The 12,760-nt window shown below is 42.2% G+C and overlaps 1 protein-coding gene across 1 annotated transcript in view; it reads left to right on the top strand.

Moving 5' to 3' along the window:
- BCR (BCR activator of RhoGEF and GTPase) overlaps positions 1–12,760 on the top strand; it is a 102,306-nt gene that overhangs the window by 45,902 nt on the left and 43,644 nt on the right. The window contains exon 2 of the mRNA XM_005233251.3: positions 4,123–4,307. Within this exon, the coding sequence (XP_005233308.1) occupies positions 4,123–4,307 (185 nt within the window). The remainder of the gene's footprint in view (positions 1–4,122; positions 4,308–12,760) is intronic.

Below are 12,760 nucleotides of genomic sequence, written 5' to 3'. Positions count from 1 at the left end.
GGATGAAAGCAGTAACTAAGGAGGGGGATAGTAGAAAAGACTCATGAAAGCTGGAGCAAAGCAAGGCCAGGGAGGCTGTTGCTGTCGGAACCAAAGGTGGAAGTAAATGCTTGAGGTTTTTAGCAGAATATGTGAAGTGGTGATGAGCCTTTTATCCGCAGGTAGTGCCCTGCACTTGAGGATTGTGCTGGTGCAGGAGAGGGGTACTGTGAGAGAATGTCAGAGGGCCAGTGGTAGGAATGGCAACTTCTAGGTGCTGAGAGGGCTCGTTTCTGTTAAGTCACAACTGCTGCTCTTCTCTGTGGGATGGGATATCTTACAGGTTGTCCGAAGAGAAGGAGAAAGGGGGCCTGCTGCTGAGGTGGGAGGAGCATGACACCTGAGTAATGTCCTCAGTATCTATTTCTGGTGCTCTCTCCATACAACATGTTTGAGTCCATCATCCTCGTATGTGAGCCCATTTCCTTAGTTGTCCCTTGTCAGCAATTGCCTGTTGTTCCTGTGTTTCATCTTTTGCTTGTTTTGATGGTTGTGTTACTGATGACTTACTGGCTGACCCTAAAAGGAGAGTAAGAACTCTCTCTCTTAATGTTCACCCTACCTGAGACACCGGCTAAGAAACCAAGTGCTTTTGCTTAGGCCCAGCTGCTCTCTCCATTTGCAATCTACAACAGCAGCACCCAGAGCAGCTGGAAGTGCCTGAGCAGGTGAGCTCCTGGGTCTAATCATTTTGCTCTGGTCTTTTTGCTCCCAGGTAGAGCCTGAACAGCCTGTGCAGCATTGCACTGGGTTTAGGAGATCTGAATAACCTCGTTTCCCTAGCAACAGTGGTCTCTTTAATCACAGAGACACGAGTCTACCTCTGTTATTAGTGTTAAGACTTGCGTAGTGTATCTGGCTGTGGTAATACTTTGCTTCTGTTGGAAAAAAATGGTAGAATAAAAGCAAGAAGGTTCCTCTGCCTTGGAGATAATTAAAATCTCCATAGGTGGATTTCAGTGCTGTATGCAGCAATAATAGAAAGAAGAGGGATTATAACTACTTTTAATCTTTTTAATGTGTGAAGGATCCCTGGAGGATACAGAAAAAAAGTTTTAAATTCTGTGTGGAGCTTTCTGTGCACAGATCTCATGACAGTCTGTGACACTGATTCATTCCTTGTTGAGATGTGTTATTTTCATTTTTATGGACAGGCAGACCAAGTGATTCAAAGGTAGACTGAATTTTGTTGCAAAGCTAGCAATAAATCTCTTCTGAACCCAAGTCTTCCACTGCCCTTTCCTTCAGTTTCAGATAAAGGTTTCCCTTTGCAGTAGGAGACAGAACATGTTATGGAAGTGTGAAGCCTGCTTTTTAGCAGGAGAAAGTGAGGAAAGTGAAAATGCTGTGATTCATTGCAAGCCTTTCTGCTAATATATTTTAGTCTGCATTCACTCCCCCATTAACAGAAGTGGAGCAAACTATAAAATTTGAATGTGAGCGTCGGGAGTGAAAGAAATATGCATGCTTTGCTTTCTGCACAGTAACTTGGTTTTGTTACTGCATTGTGTGCAGGAGAAACTGGTTTGGATAGGAGTAGTTTGAAGAAACTACTGAAAGAAAAAGAACTGTTGCTTGATCAAAGGCATGAAGCTTACGTAGGTGCCCAGTACTGATGTTCTTCCTTGGATAATGCCAGGTTAAATTGTCAGGAATGCCTTGCGGGCTTCTTGGGTTAGAAAGTTGCACAAGGAACAGCTGAATGGAAAACAGGTATCTGCACTCTTCCACTGAAGTTAAATGGTGTTAAGGTTTTGGTTTCTATTTACGTATTATTATTTTTTTAATTATATGGCATATATAGTGCAGAGATACAAGGAGACAGTCATCCTCCTTCCTATTTACAGTTCTGGTTTCTGGAATCAAAACAGTCCCTTAACTTTCTGGCCAAACAGAAGACCATCCATCTTGTGTGTGAGGAGTCTATTTTTATTTTTTCTTTCAGTGTTTCCTTGCCTGTTCGGGTAGTGCAAGGTAGGGGCCATGCTGTCTTCTCTTACACTTTCTTGTGGCCAAAGAGCTTTTGAAAAGTCCAGCATGACATTTGTTTGACTTGCAGGTGTTGTAGATGATATCCAACTTTGGGATATCTAAAAATATCTTTTGTTTGTGACTGAGCATCCTTATTTCAACAACTCCCTTTCAAGCCTCCGTTTACCAAATCAACTTAATAGGTGACTTCTAAATGGTTGGGGAGCTCTGGAAACCTGTAACAACTAGACAAACATGCCTTCCAGAGAATGTGTAGCACCTTTCTTTTTTTTCCCTCCCCCCCGCCCCCCGTGGTCTTGCACAATCTAATGAGTCTTTTGAGGAACTCTGAGAGCTTGACCACAAGGTAGTACCATGAGCGGGTGGGTGACATAAAGCTCATTGAGCTTGTTAAAATAATATTGACATGCTCCTTCAGCAGCCTAAAGGCCTCGTATACAGCTGTTATTTAGCTGGGTGGTATTTGGTACGAACCGAGACAGAGGCTCACTTCTACAGTGCATTTATTGTTGGATTTTCAGTATATTGTTTGCATAAATTCCCTAGACCAGCTCTCCCTCCTGAATAAGCCACACGGATCAAGTTTTATTCTGTTCCAGACAAAGTTCACATCCTTCACTGGAATGAGTCATGCTTTAACTAAGTTTACTGTGGGGGAGGAAAGTGGGCTTTAAAATGTTACTCCTCCACCCCGCCTTACTGATGTATAACAGGATTATTAGTATGCTTGGCAGCTGCTGCTTATTATTTTCGCAGAACCTGGATATTTGTGAAAACAAGTAAAAAATGGTTCTACTTGTGTTCAAGTGTGAATTTAATGCAGAATTTTAAACATATAAGAAAAAAGCTTTGTGTGTGTGTGTGGCTTTGTCTTCCATCAGGCTCACCTGCTACTGTAAAAGTGGATCTAGCTTATCTCCCTGTGGTTATTTTTCAGTTTTGGGAGAAGAGTGGCATTTTGTGACTCGTAACTGAAAGAGGAGGAGGAACTCTAACATTTTGCATTCAGTGGCCCCTGCATGGCTATTACTGTTACACACAGCACCGTTCTGGGCATTGACAAGTGAATGTGCTTCACAGGCCAGTGTAACTTACATGAAGGGTGCCTCCAGCTTCTCTCAGGCAAGATGTATGCGATGCGGTGCCACTGTGCAGAATGCAAGTATGTTTCTCTGTGCAGAGAGGTAAAAGACCTTTTAGCCTGTGGTAGAGGGAGCTGATCAGTGTGTGTCCTTCAATACAATCTTTGCAGAAACAGTCTCTGTGCTAAAGGTACCAGAACCACTTTTAGTACTCATCTTTCCAGCAGAAGTTAATTGATATCTCATGCAATAATGGTTAATTTAACTCTTCATGCCAACCATTCTTTTTTGTTTATTTGGGTGTTTTTGATTGGGTGGTTGGGGTTTGTTTGTTTGTTTTATGTGGGTGGGTGAGGTGGGGTGTAGGAGGTAGCAGGGTGGTGATTTGTTCATTTGTTTATGGAGTTAGTCTCAAAATTGAGGAGGAGGAGGAGTGGCAGCCAGTAGAGGAGCACCTCTTAGGATTTTGTTTTGGCAGTAGGCCTGTTCACTTGACATGTAAGACCTTTCTTTCCTAGTCCTCTTGTTCCTGAGAGGTCTGGAAAGAGTTATGTTTCTCCCCTGAGCTATGTATTATCTATGATTGCTAAACTGGCAGGGGCATCATCTGTTCTTTTTCTACATAAAAAAACAGGTTCTCTTACCCTAACCCCACTATGTTCTGAAACCCAGGCTGCATAACTTGCATGGAGCCTGCAAAAGGATTTATTTTGATGCTAATGCTTTTGAAGGAAAACTTGAGGGAAGGAGCTGTAATTAAATGAATACCAATGTTAGATATTGTAAAGGACTTTACCTTTTAGGACTTGGAATGAGTGAAGTGAATGTTTGGTGACAACTTGAGTTTAATTACCTTTATGCCTCCACTTGATCTATATTTAACGATTACTGAATCAGGGTTTACTGATAAGTAATCATAATAGGTGGGAGGCAGGCAGTGCCTTGGTTGACCAGGCTGTCTTATGTCCAGGTTGACTCTGACCAGACAGATTTTTCTCCTGTTTTACAGATGCTTCATTCAGTGGCACGCCACCTAGCTATGCGTATGATGCAGACCGTGCTGAAGAGCAGAGACGACATCATGATATGATGCCCTATATTGATGACTCACCATCCTCCTCACCCCATCTCAGTTCCAAGAGTCGAGGCAGCCGAGACACCTTATCTTCAGGGTCTCTGGAATCTACAAAATCAGTGAGTCCTTTCTGTGTTTTGGAGTCAGCAAAGCCTTGTAGGTTTGCAAGGGATAGACTGCTTTAATGGGGAGCAAAGACAGGGACTGCCAACACTGTAGGACAGATAACCTGACAGAATAGAGTCAGTCAGTGCCTGACTGATACTGTATATTTAAAACTAAACTGGGGTTTCTAGCTGATGCTAAGCCTAAACTTACTTCAGGGATGAGTGTTGTGTGTATGATTTTTAAGCCTCAGTTTTCCACCCTTTGTGAATTTTAGTGCAGAGAATAGGTGACTAATTGCTGTTGAGAGGGTCTCTAAATACCAGATATTTTGGAAAGGGGACTCTGGAACAAAACATCCCACATTATGATGTTCATAAATCTGTGCATGTGGGTGGTCATTGCTGGGAAAATAGAGAGTTGCTTTCAGGTAGGTTAAAGGCTTTGATAAAGCATTTAGAATATAAGATGTGTTTCCTTTACCCTGTGCAAACAGAATAACAGGAATTAAAACTGCCACCTCCAAAGTATGGTGACTTTGGGTGTTAGATGGCCGCTTATAAAAAATCCAAGTTTTCACTAAATAGCTATCAATTACGGCAGATAAAAATTTCGGAAGGGACCACTTGGCCTGACCTGTGGTTTGATGTGGACCTTCAGGCTATCTTGCTTTATATTTGCTTCAGGTTCAGTAGCATGGCTATACCTTGGAACTTCAGGAAAATTTCTGACTTTGTTTTTACGGTAGTCTTGGTAGAGAGTCTGCTGTTTGCCTTTGTAAATAACTATTAACTCTGCTGTTTTCGCAGTCAAAAAATCTGTTTCAGCTTGAATTAATCTGTTTGACTTTCAACCTTTGCTTCTCTTTATCCCTTTGCTTCCTAGATTGTAGAGCATTTCAATCCCAAATTGCCGTTTCCCTGAATATCTTTGTCATCTGCAAACTTTTGGTTCCCCAGGTCATTCATAAAAATGCTTAATAGCACGAAGACAACTGTCACTTCCTTCCTACTGTGTTTCTAAGAAAGTGTAGCCAAACAACCTTGAATTCCCACATTGTAAATGACACTTTGAAACCTGTCGTTTAAGTGGTTCAACTTATGTGTTGGCTTTATATCGTTCTGTCTTGTTAATTAAGATGTCATGGGAGAAGATGATGAATATTTTACAAATATCAGTGTACATGTAAATCAACACAATCACCTTTATCAGACAGTTTTATTTGTCTTGCATCAAAATGATTTTGAGAGTCTGACAAGTTCCACAAACCATTGCTACAAAGCATTCATTGTATACATCTTTCTATTACTCCTTATTGGTTAGTACCATATCATATACTTACTTGCTTTTTCTAGGATGAATGTTAGATTAAGAAGCCTCCTTGAGACAGTGTTCTTGTTCTTTCTCATTTATAAAAATGCATTGGCAAGATCTTTTAAAGCTTTATCAAGTACATATATTGTGGATGTTTGCTTAATTTTGTTGGACTGTTAAGTATGGAATCTAGTTAGCTGCTTATGCTATTAATTCTGAGATGCTTTTTTATCTCTCAAGATGAGAATTCTTGTGATGTGCAAGAGGCTTTTGAATGAAAAAATGATCATTAGTAAATTCAAAAGCTCTAGGAATGTTTTAATATTGGCTTGAGGTTTCCAGGTTTTGTTTCTCAGGATGAAGGAAGAATGCCATGTGGCTACATATGGCTGAGAATTATCTTCAAAGAAACAGTTGTCATAGTGCCTGTAACTGGAGGCCTGGAAGGGACACTGCCTAATACTTAATTTTGTTTTTTATTTGTTTGAGTATTGCCTCATAAGCACTTAACAGTAGTTGATTTCAAAGTTACCTTAATAATGCTGGAAGGCTGCCTTTTTAAAAATAATTTTTAACATAAATGGCTGCTTTCTTCTTTCTAACTATAAAAAGATGGTTTATGGCTTCCAAAAGAAAGAGGTGTCCTGATACAGATTAGACTTCTAATCATGAACCTCAGCAGCTTCAGTTGATCCTGTCTGTAATTAGTCCATAAATGACAATGCGACTCATGAAGGACTGTCCCTGGCAAGGAGGAAGAGACTAATTTATGTATGGTTGCAGTATTTCCCAAACAAGTTAAACTTTCTGTCATCACAAGTTGTTAGATGGCTTTTACTGTAGTTCCGTTCTCAGATGTAGTGGAAGAGAGTCAGTAGCAAAATTGTGTCAAATACACTGTGCTGAGCTAAGCACATAAGATGTGTTGGACGAGAAATACCAGGACATGTATTTTCTATTTTCTTTTTCACTACACTTGATTAGCAGGAAAATATTTTTTGTTTACCTGTGTTTGCTTTTATAGTAGTCTCCTTGCCCTTTTACATCTTTCTTAGGTGCCCGCAATTGCTTCTGAAAATTTTAGTTTATGACCAGAGTCTAGAAATCAACAGTTAACAGTGTGTGACAATACAACACATGTACTATATACACACCAGTCTGACAAAATACTAAGATTGTAAAGTTATTCAGAAGTTAGGAAGTGGTGATGGTTAATAAGCCTTGCCTTGTGGCTGTAGCCTTGTCTTGAATCACGATGATAACTATAAAAGAAACTATCATTTCATCTTTTTTTCTGTGGTATTCATGCATTGTTCAGCATATATAGTGAATGATACCGGATTCGGTATTTTCTCTCTAGAGCTCTGTGTATACCTTATTTACAGGATGCTGGGCAAACTCTGCTCTCAGCACAACAGTACTCATTTCCTTTTGACATGACCATTAACTCCAAATACAGTTGGAATGCAACGCAGGTCTTAATTATCCTTGCAATGTTCCTGTGAGATAAGAGGATGGTATGTTCACTAACCACAGGTAATCAAGGCAGACAGATTATAGGAAAAGCATCTGCTAATTTTGGGTGCTTAATGTGAGATGCGTAATGTTGTGCAAAACCAAGTTCTGACTTTTAATGCAGTTTTCTTCACATTTAAAGTAAAATCCCTTTAATTTCACTTGCAACCAAGAGTTAACAACACTCCAGTCAGGCACTCAGAAAATGGAAAACATTCCAACCAATGATTTTTATTTTTTTAAAATGTCCTAAGTAATTCACTTAGCATCACACAGGCATAGCAGCATTCTTGTGTGGTGCTCATCTGCCTTATCCATGAGACCAGCCTTCCACTTGGAGACTGGGTTGTTGCTGTCTGGATATTTGAGGGCATTTTGCTTTGACTTATTTTGTAAGCTTGTTTTCCGCTTTGTATTTTTTCTGCCAAGTGTTTGACTGAGTCCTTCTGCCTCCTTGTAGCAGCTGTCGCCTTTGGTTGGATAGTGCATCAGGGTTCCACCTGGTCTACCCAGCCAGCATAAAAAATGTGCAGAGTGGCTGAGAGCAGTGTCTCTTTCTAAAAAAGAATGAAGGGATACCTCCTGGAGTACTCGTGGGGGGGCTTCATGTTGTTCTCTCAGTGTGGGGAGTAACCAGCTCCCTGTTCCATGTTCCAGGAAGTGAGGGCCATAATTGACTGCCAGAAGGTTTGTGGTGTTCTGCACCTTGTCATTTGGGATCTCTTTTCCAATCCCCCCTACCACCTGTGTCATATAAGCAGACTAAAAGAAGCTGGCTGGTCTGCCTCCAAACTGTACCACGTAAGCCACCTCTTATGTATTCATATTCCACCTGCTGTGTATCCATTGCATAAACTTCTGTTGCTATCCAAGGAGGGTGACAAGGTGCACCAGCATTAGTTTTGTCTGTGACCCAGAGAGGACATAATTAATCAACATGGGTGTTTGTAACGTGGATCTTGGCATCCCTTGACTCGTCATTTTTGCGGTAAGGAGGCCTTAACAAATGTTTGCATTGAGCAAGCTAGGTCGTACCCCCTCTTCTGGCTCTTCCAGAATCTCGTGCTGAGCTGCTGACGCATGTCCTGGTATAAAGCCAATGCTTCTGCCAAACTTTGTTGCTCTGAAGCAAGCTTACAGGGGAAAGAGGAAAAAGGAGAAACAGGTTCCACTAACGCTTAAGTTGTTTGTTTATTTAACTTGAGAAGTGATTTAATTTTCCTGAACCTCGCTTTCTGTAACAGTTGAGCTGTTGTGACTGAACTTTCCAAAAATTCTGGAAACCTGTCTTGGAAAATGTCAGCCCAAATGTTTGCCAAATAAGACAGTGCTGGTAGCTTCAGAAGGTGTCAGACAGTCTTTGTAATAGGTGGTGATGTTTCACTCCCAGAAAGAGACAACGTGTCTGTCTTCGCCATGCAGCTGGGGTGAAAAGTGGAGAAGATATCTGGATAGAGTTAGAGGAGGACAGAGCAAGAGCTTGCTACGGTATTCTTGGGGCACAGGGAAGTGCTGGGACAGCTGGAAGGTTAGTGACTGACACTCTTCACTAGAGAAGAGTTATTGCCAAGAGTTTTGGAGTGGATGGGTTGCAGCCCAGAGGCTAAAGGACCGAGAGAGGATGGGAAGCTTCAGTCATCATGATTCTATTGACACTACTTATGTGGGGAGAGATTACAGTGATCGAAAGAGTAGAAGCAAGAAAGGCCTTTCAAGATCTGGTCGCTGTCAAAGCCAGGCTCAAAGATGTGTGTGGGGCTCTATGGAGGTGGGCACAGGGCAGCCAGTGGAAAGGCAAAACTGGTTCTACCCCCTCAGGAAAGGAGGGGAGTCACTTTTCTAGAGTTTAGAAGATGAGGTTTTTGCCAAAATAGATCTCTCCAATTCTTGTATGTATCATACCCAGGGAGGCAGGACTGCTAAAGCCGAGCGACTAACTCCTACTTCCCATTCTGTTTGGAGGGGAAATTGGCTGGTACTTGGAGATTTCCAGGTAGAATTTCGCTTCCATTTTCAGCCATGCAGTTTGCAGTTGGTGCAGCATTGGCAGTTACTGCTGGTCCTCAGACCAGATTCTTCTGTTCTCACTATTTGCCAGCTACATGGAAAGCAGGGCTATGGCAGAGCAGGTTGTGGATTTTTCTCTGAGCTTCATCCCAAGGGGGTCCAGAAAAGTTGACCTCTGAAGCTACATCAGTAAATGGGATATATTGCTCTGCTTGCTACTTCTGTTGCTAGCTTGTCTTTCCCTCTCCAGCATTTCTAAATCCTTCTACTTTCTTCCTCTGAGTATTTGGTTTTGTTTGTTTGTTTTGTTTTACTGTCACTTTCCTCTCACCACCCCCAACAGATGCAACTTTTCCTTTTTATTGTCCAACTCTTTGCTCCTTAAGGGCTCTGCCTGGATGTACAGCCCTTCCTGAGGAGAGCTGGCACACCAGTACTAATGTTATAAATAATGTTGGCTCCTCTCCCTGCTCCTTCCCTTCCCTGCATGGAGCATGATTGGCTAGATTACAGAATTTGCCCTGTTTAGTATCACCAAGACAATGAGACACCTCCAGCCTGTTTAGCTGAAGCGTTCAAAGATATTTACATTTTAAAAATTGAAATTAATAGTTTTTCTTCCATAGGCTGTCAACTTCTGTATGAGATTCTGAGCTGTCCTTAGGGGAAACCTCTCCTTTGAACACATTCATTACACAGCATATGAACACACTGTACCAAAGGAAGGTCTGAGAGTTAAAGTGCCTTTTATACGCCCACTTTGAATCACTGATTCTCTTTACAGAGCTGCCTTGGCAGCAACCACTTTGCAAAATCTTGTGTGTTGTGGTTTCTAGATTCTTAATCTGTGTTCTTCTAACATTTGCAAGAAAACAATTATTGCTGTAAATTCAAACAACAACCAGAAAGCCCCAAGTTCTTTAAACGGTCAGGAAGAGCTGAATCTGTCTAATCCTTGGAGCTGGTGAATCTCAGGCTGGCAGTAATTGAATACAACATACAATGCCAACCTGGTTAGTAAACTAAAGTACTTAGGCTGACAAGCTGTAAACACATTCAAAACAGCCGTGGCTCAGGGCCAGTGCATGCGTGCTCTGTAATATCTTCAGTGCTTCTAGCCACTCTGACTGGCCTTGGTTTAGGTCACAAGATTGTGCTTCTGACTGTGCCTCAATCTTTCTGTTTTTAAATCTTTGGAATAGCAAGAACCACCACCCAGTTGAGAAGAAAACACCATAACCTTACAGGCATGAGATACCTGTGAAACTTCCTTTATACTGCTTTCCACTTTCCTTTGTGTTTTCTGTTTTTTTTAAGGTAGTTCATGAGGAGTGGGAGGGAAGGATTGATTTCTTGCGTGCTTGTTCAGACCTGGCTGGGTGTTGGGTCCTCACAGCTCCCATGGCAGATAGACAGGAATGCTCTGGCTGCTGCCCCATGATAGTCTTGTGAGATAGATTTATTCTGAAACATGGAGGTAGAGAGGCAGCCAAAAGATGGAAGGGCAGTGGAGAAAGGCTAGAAATGGATGCTGGCATCAAAGAGGTAGGGACAGAGTCAGAACGTGAAATACTAGTCAGACTTGTACAAGTTAAAAAAGGGCTAACCAAGCTGGGTAGGAAGCATGGGATAGACTGCTGACCACCTGGCACTCCCTGCTGAGTAGTTAGTTTGCCAATACAGGCTGCTCCCATGTCCTGCTGGGAACATCCCATCTGCACTTTGGTTAATAGGTGTATTTTTCCCCTAGCTAATGTGGTCTGGTAGATGTGGTACCAGCTCCTCCCCTTGCCACAAGCAGCTCAAAGATTTCTGACTACTTCCTTGCCAGGGTAGGGGAAAGGAGTCCTCAGCCTTGGCAGGTCTCCCTGAACTGGTGGGAAGCTTGATACCTACACCCACGATGTTCCCTCTTTTAACTGCCCTTCTGCCTGGAGTGCAAAAACAGATCAGTCAGTGAGGCTGTTGTGGTCACTGTTGCTCTTTGTTTCCCTTTTTTGTCAGTTACGGGCAAAGCAGAAAATGCCCTTGGCACTGGGTGCATCAGATTTGGTGTACTCTAAGGGGAAAGTGGTTGGACAGCCTCGCAGTATCTCTGCCTGCTAATTTGCTTTGGGTGAGCAGGTGGGCCTGTTCCCAATTCTGTAAGTGAGGGATGTTGTAATACCAAATAATAAACTTACTCCTCCTCTTCCTGATGTTGGCACCAGCTCCCAGTGAGTTTCTCAGTCCTGGAATACATTTCATAACAAGTGTGACTTAAAAAGCACCCTGAGGCTGAAGAAGCATGGGGACTGTTTTCCAGATGTTCATGCAGCAGCAAGAGCTGCTGCTCAGTGCAACCCCAGGTGACATTGTCAGAAAAGGCCTCCCTCAGCAGGGGACACGTGTCCAGGCACTGGCTCTCAGGAGGAAGTACAGAGTGGCAGTACAATGCAGGCAGCAGCATCATAGTGTCATATTGATCCCTGACACAGCAGGAGCAGTAGGAGATCATCTTTTCACATATGAGGGATCTGCATGTAAATTTGAGGTACTGCACTGGAAACCTTTTAATGTGCTTGTGTGATTGTTGGATAAACTCCCCAGAGGGTTTCTGCAGCAACTGCTGTACTGTATCTTAAAGCAGCCAGGCCCTGCCCTGTTTGGCTGCATCTGAAGCTGTTTTGCAAGCATCACGCTTGGAAAAGGCTTCTATTAAAAAGGGTTAGGACAATACTATGGACTTTGCAAAGTAACCTTGTGGTAGTGGCCAGGAAGGAAGGCCTCTAGTGTGTCCTGGGAGATGTTTGCCTCACTGAAAGCACATCTTTTTTAAAGAGAGGAAATTAACATTCAGACAGAAAATGCTGTCTGTCAGCTGACAGTGCCCAGCAAGAACTGGCTTGTAAATTAAAGCTTTTATTTGTGAAGAGGAAAACTGTTGTGCCACTGTCATGACGGGGAAGTTTGAACCATTTAAATAACTTGTCATTGTGTGCTGCTCTTTATGTTACAAATACCCAGCTGGTTTTTAAATCCTTACCTCCTCCAAGAGAACCTGCTAAAGATAATTATAGTGCTGTGTCAATATTGACCAGTCACCTCATCCTCGGGAGTGTGGACTTTGGAGCACTGTTAGTTTTTATCAATGCTTCTTTGTGAAGCTGCATTTTTCTTTTGTAAGTGTTGTAAGAAGTCTCTGGAAACCCAGAGGTGTTGTTTTGGGTTGGGTTTTTTTGCACCAGGGCTGCTATATCCCTGCCTTTTTGGATGAAGGCAATCTTTGTTAAACATCTTGAGGCTGTCTGTCTTGATTATGGTCTACATACCATACCTCACAAAATGGTCCATGAGGTGGACATCCAGGCACTACTGGTACAGAAATCATAAGGAATGGTCACAATATTGTTGCACACTTCTGTTGGAGCTATTACAGGTAGTCATATGGGTACTCTGTAGGTACACAGAATCTGTTGCAGCATTCATTTTTACCGTGCAGTTTGTTACTGGTGTTCTTCTGAAATCATCTGAACACAACTGCTGAATTACAGATTTCTAGCCTCTTAGATGCTCTCTCAAGATGTTAAAAAGCCCTGTGGTTTTTACTGAACCTTACTGAGGAGTGAGGTGCAAAGACAAGTTCTTCTTT

This window comes from Falco peregrinus, chromosome 2 (assembly GCF_023634155.1).
Source record: "Falco peregrinus isolate bFalPer1 chromosome 2, bFalPer1.pri, whole genome shotgun sequence".
NCBI classification, from domain to species: domain Eukaryota; kingdom Metazoa; phylum Chordata; class Aves; order Falconiformes; family Falconidae; genus Falco; species Falco peregrinus.
This window is presented reverse-complemented; position numbering and strand designations above follow the sequence as displayed.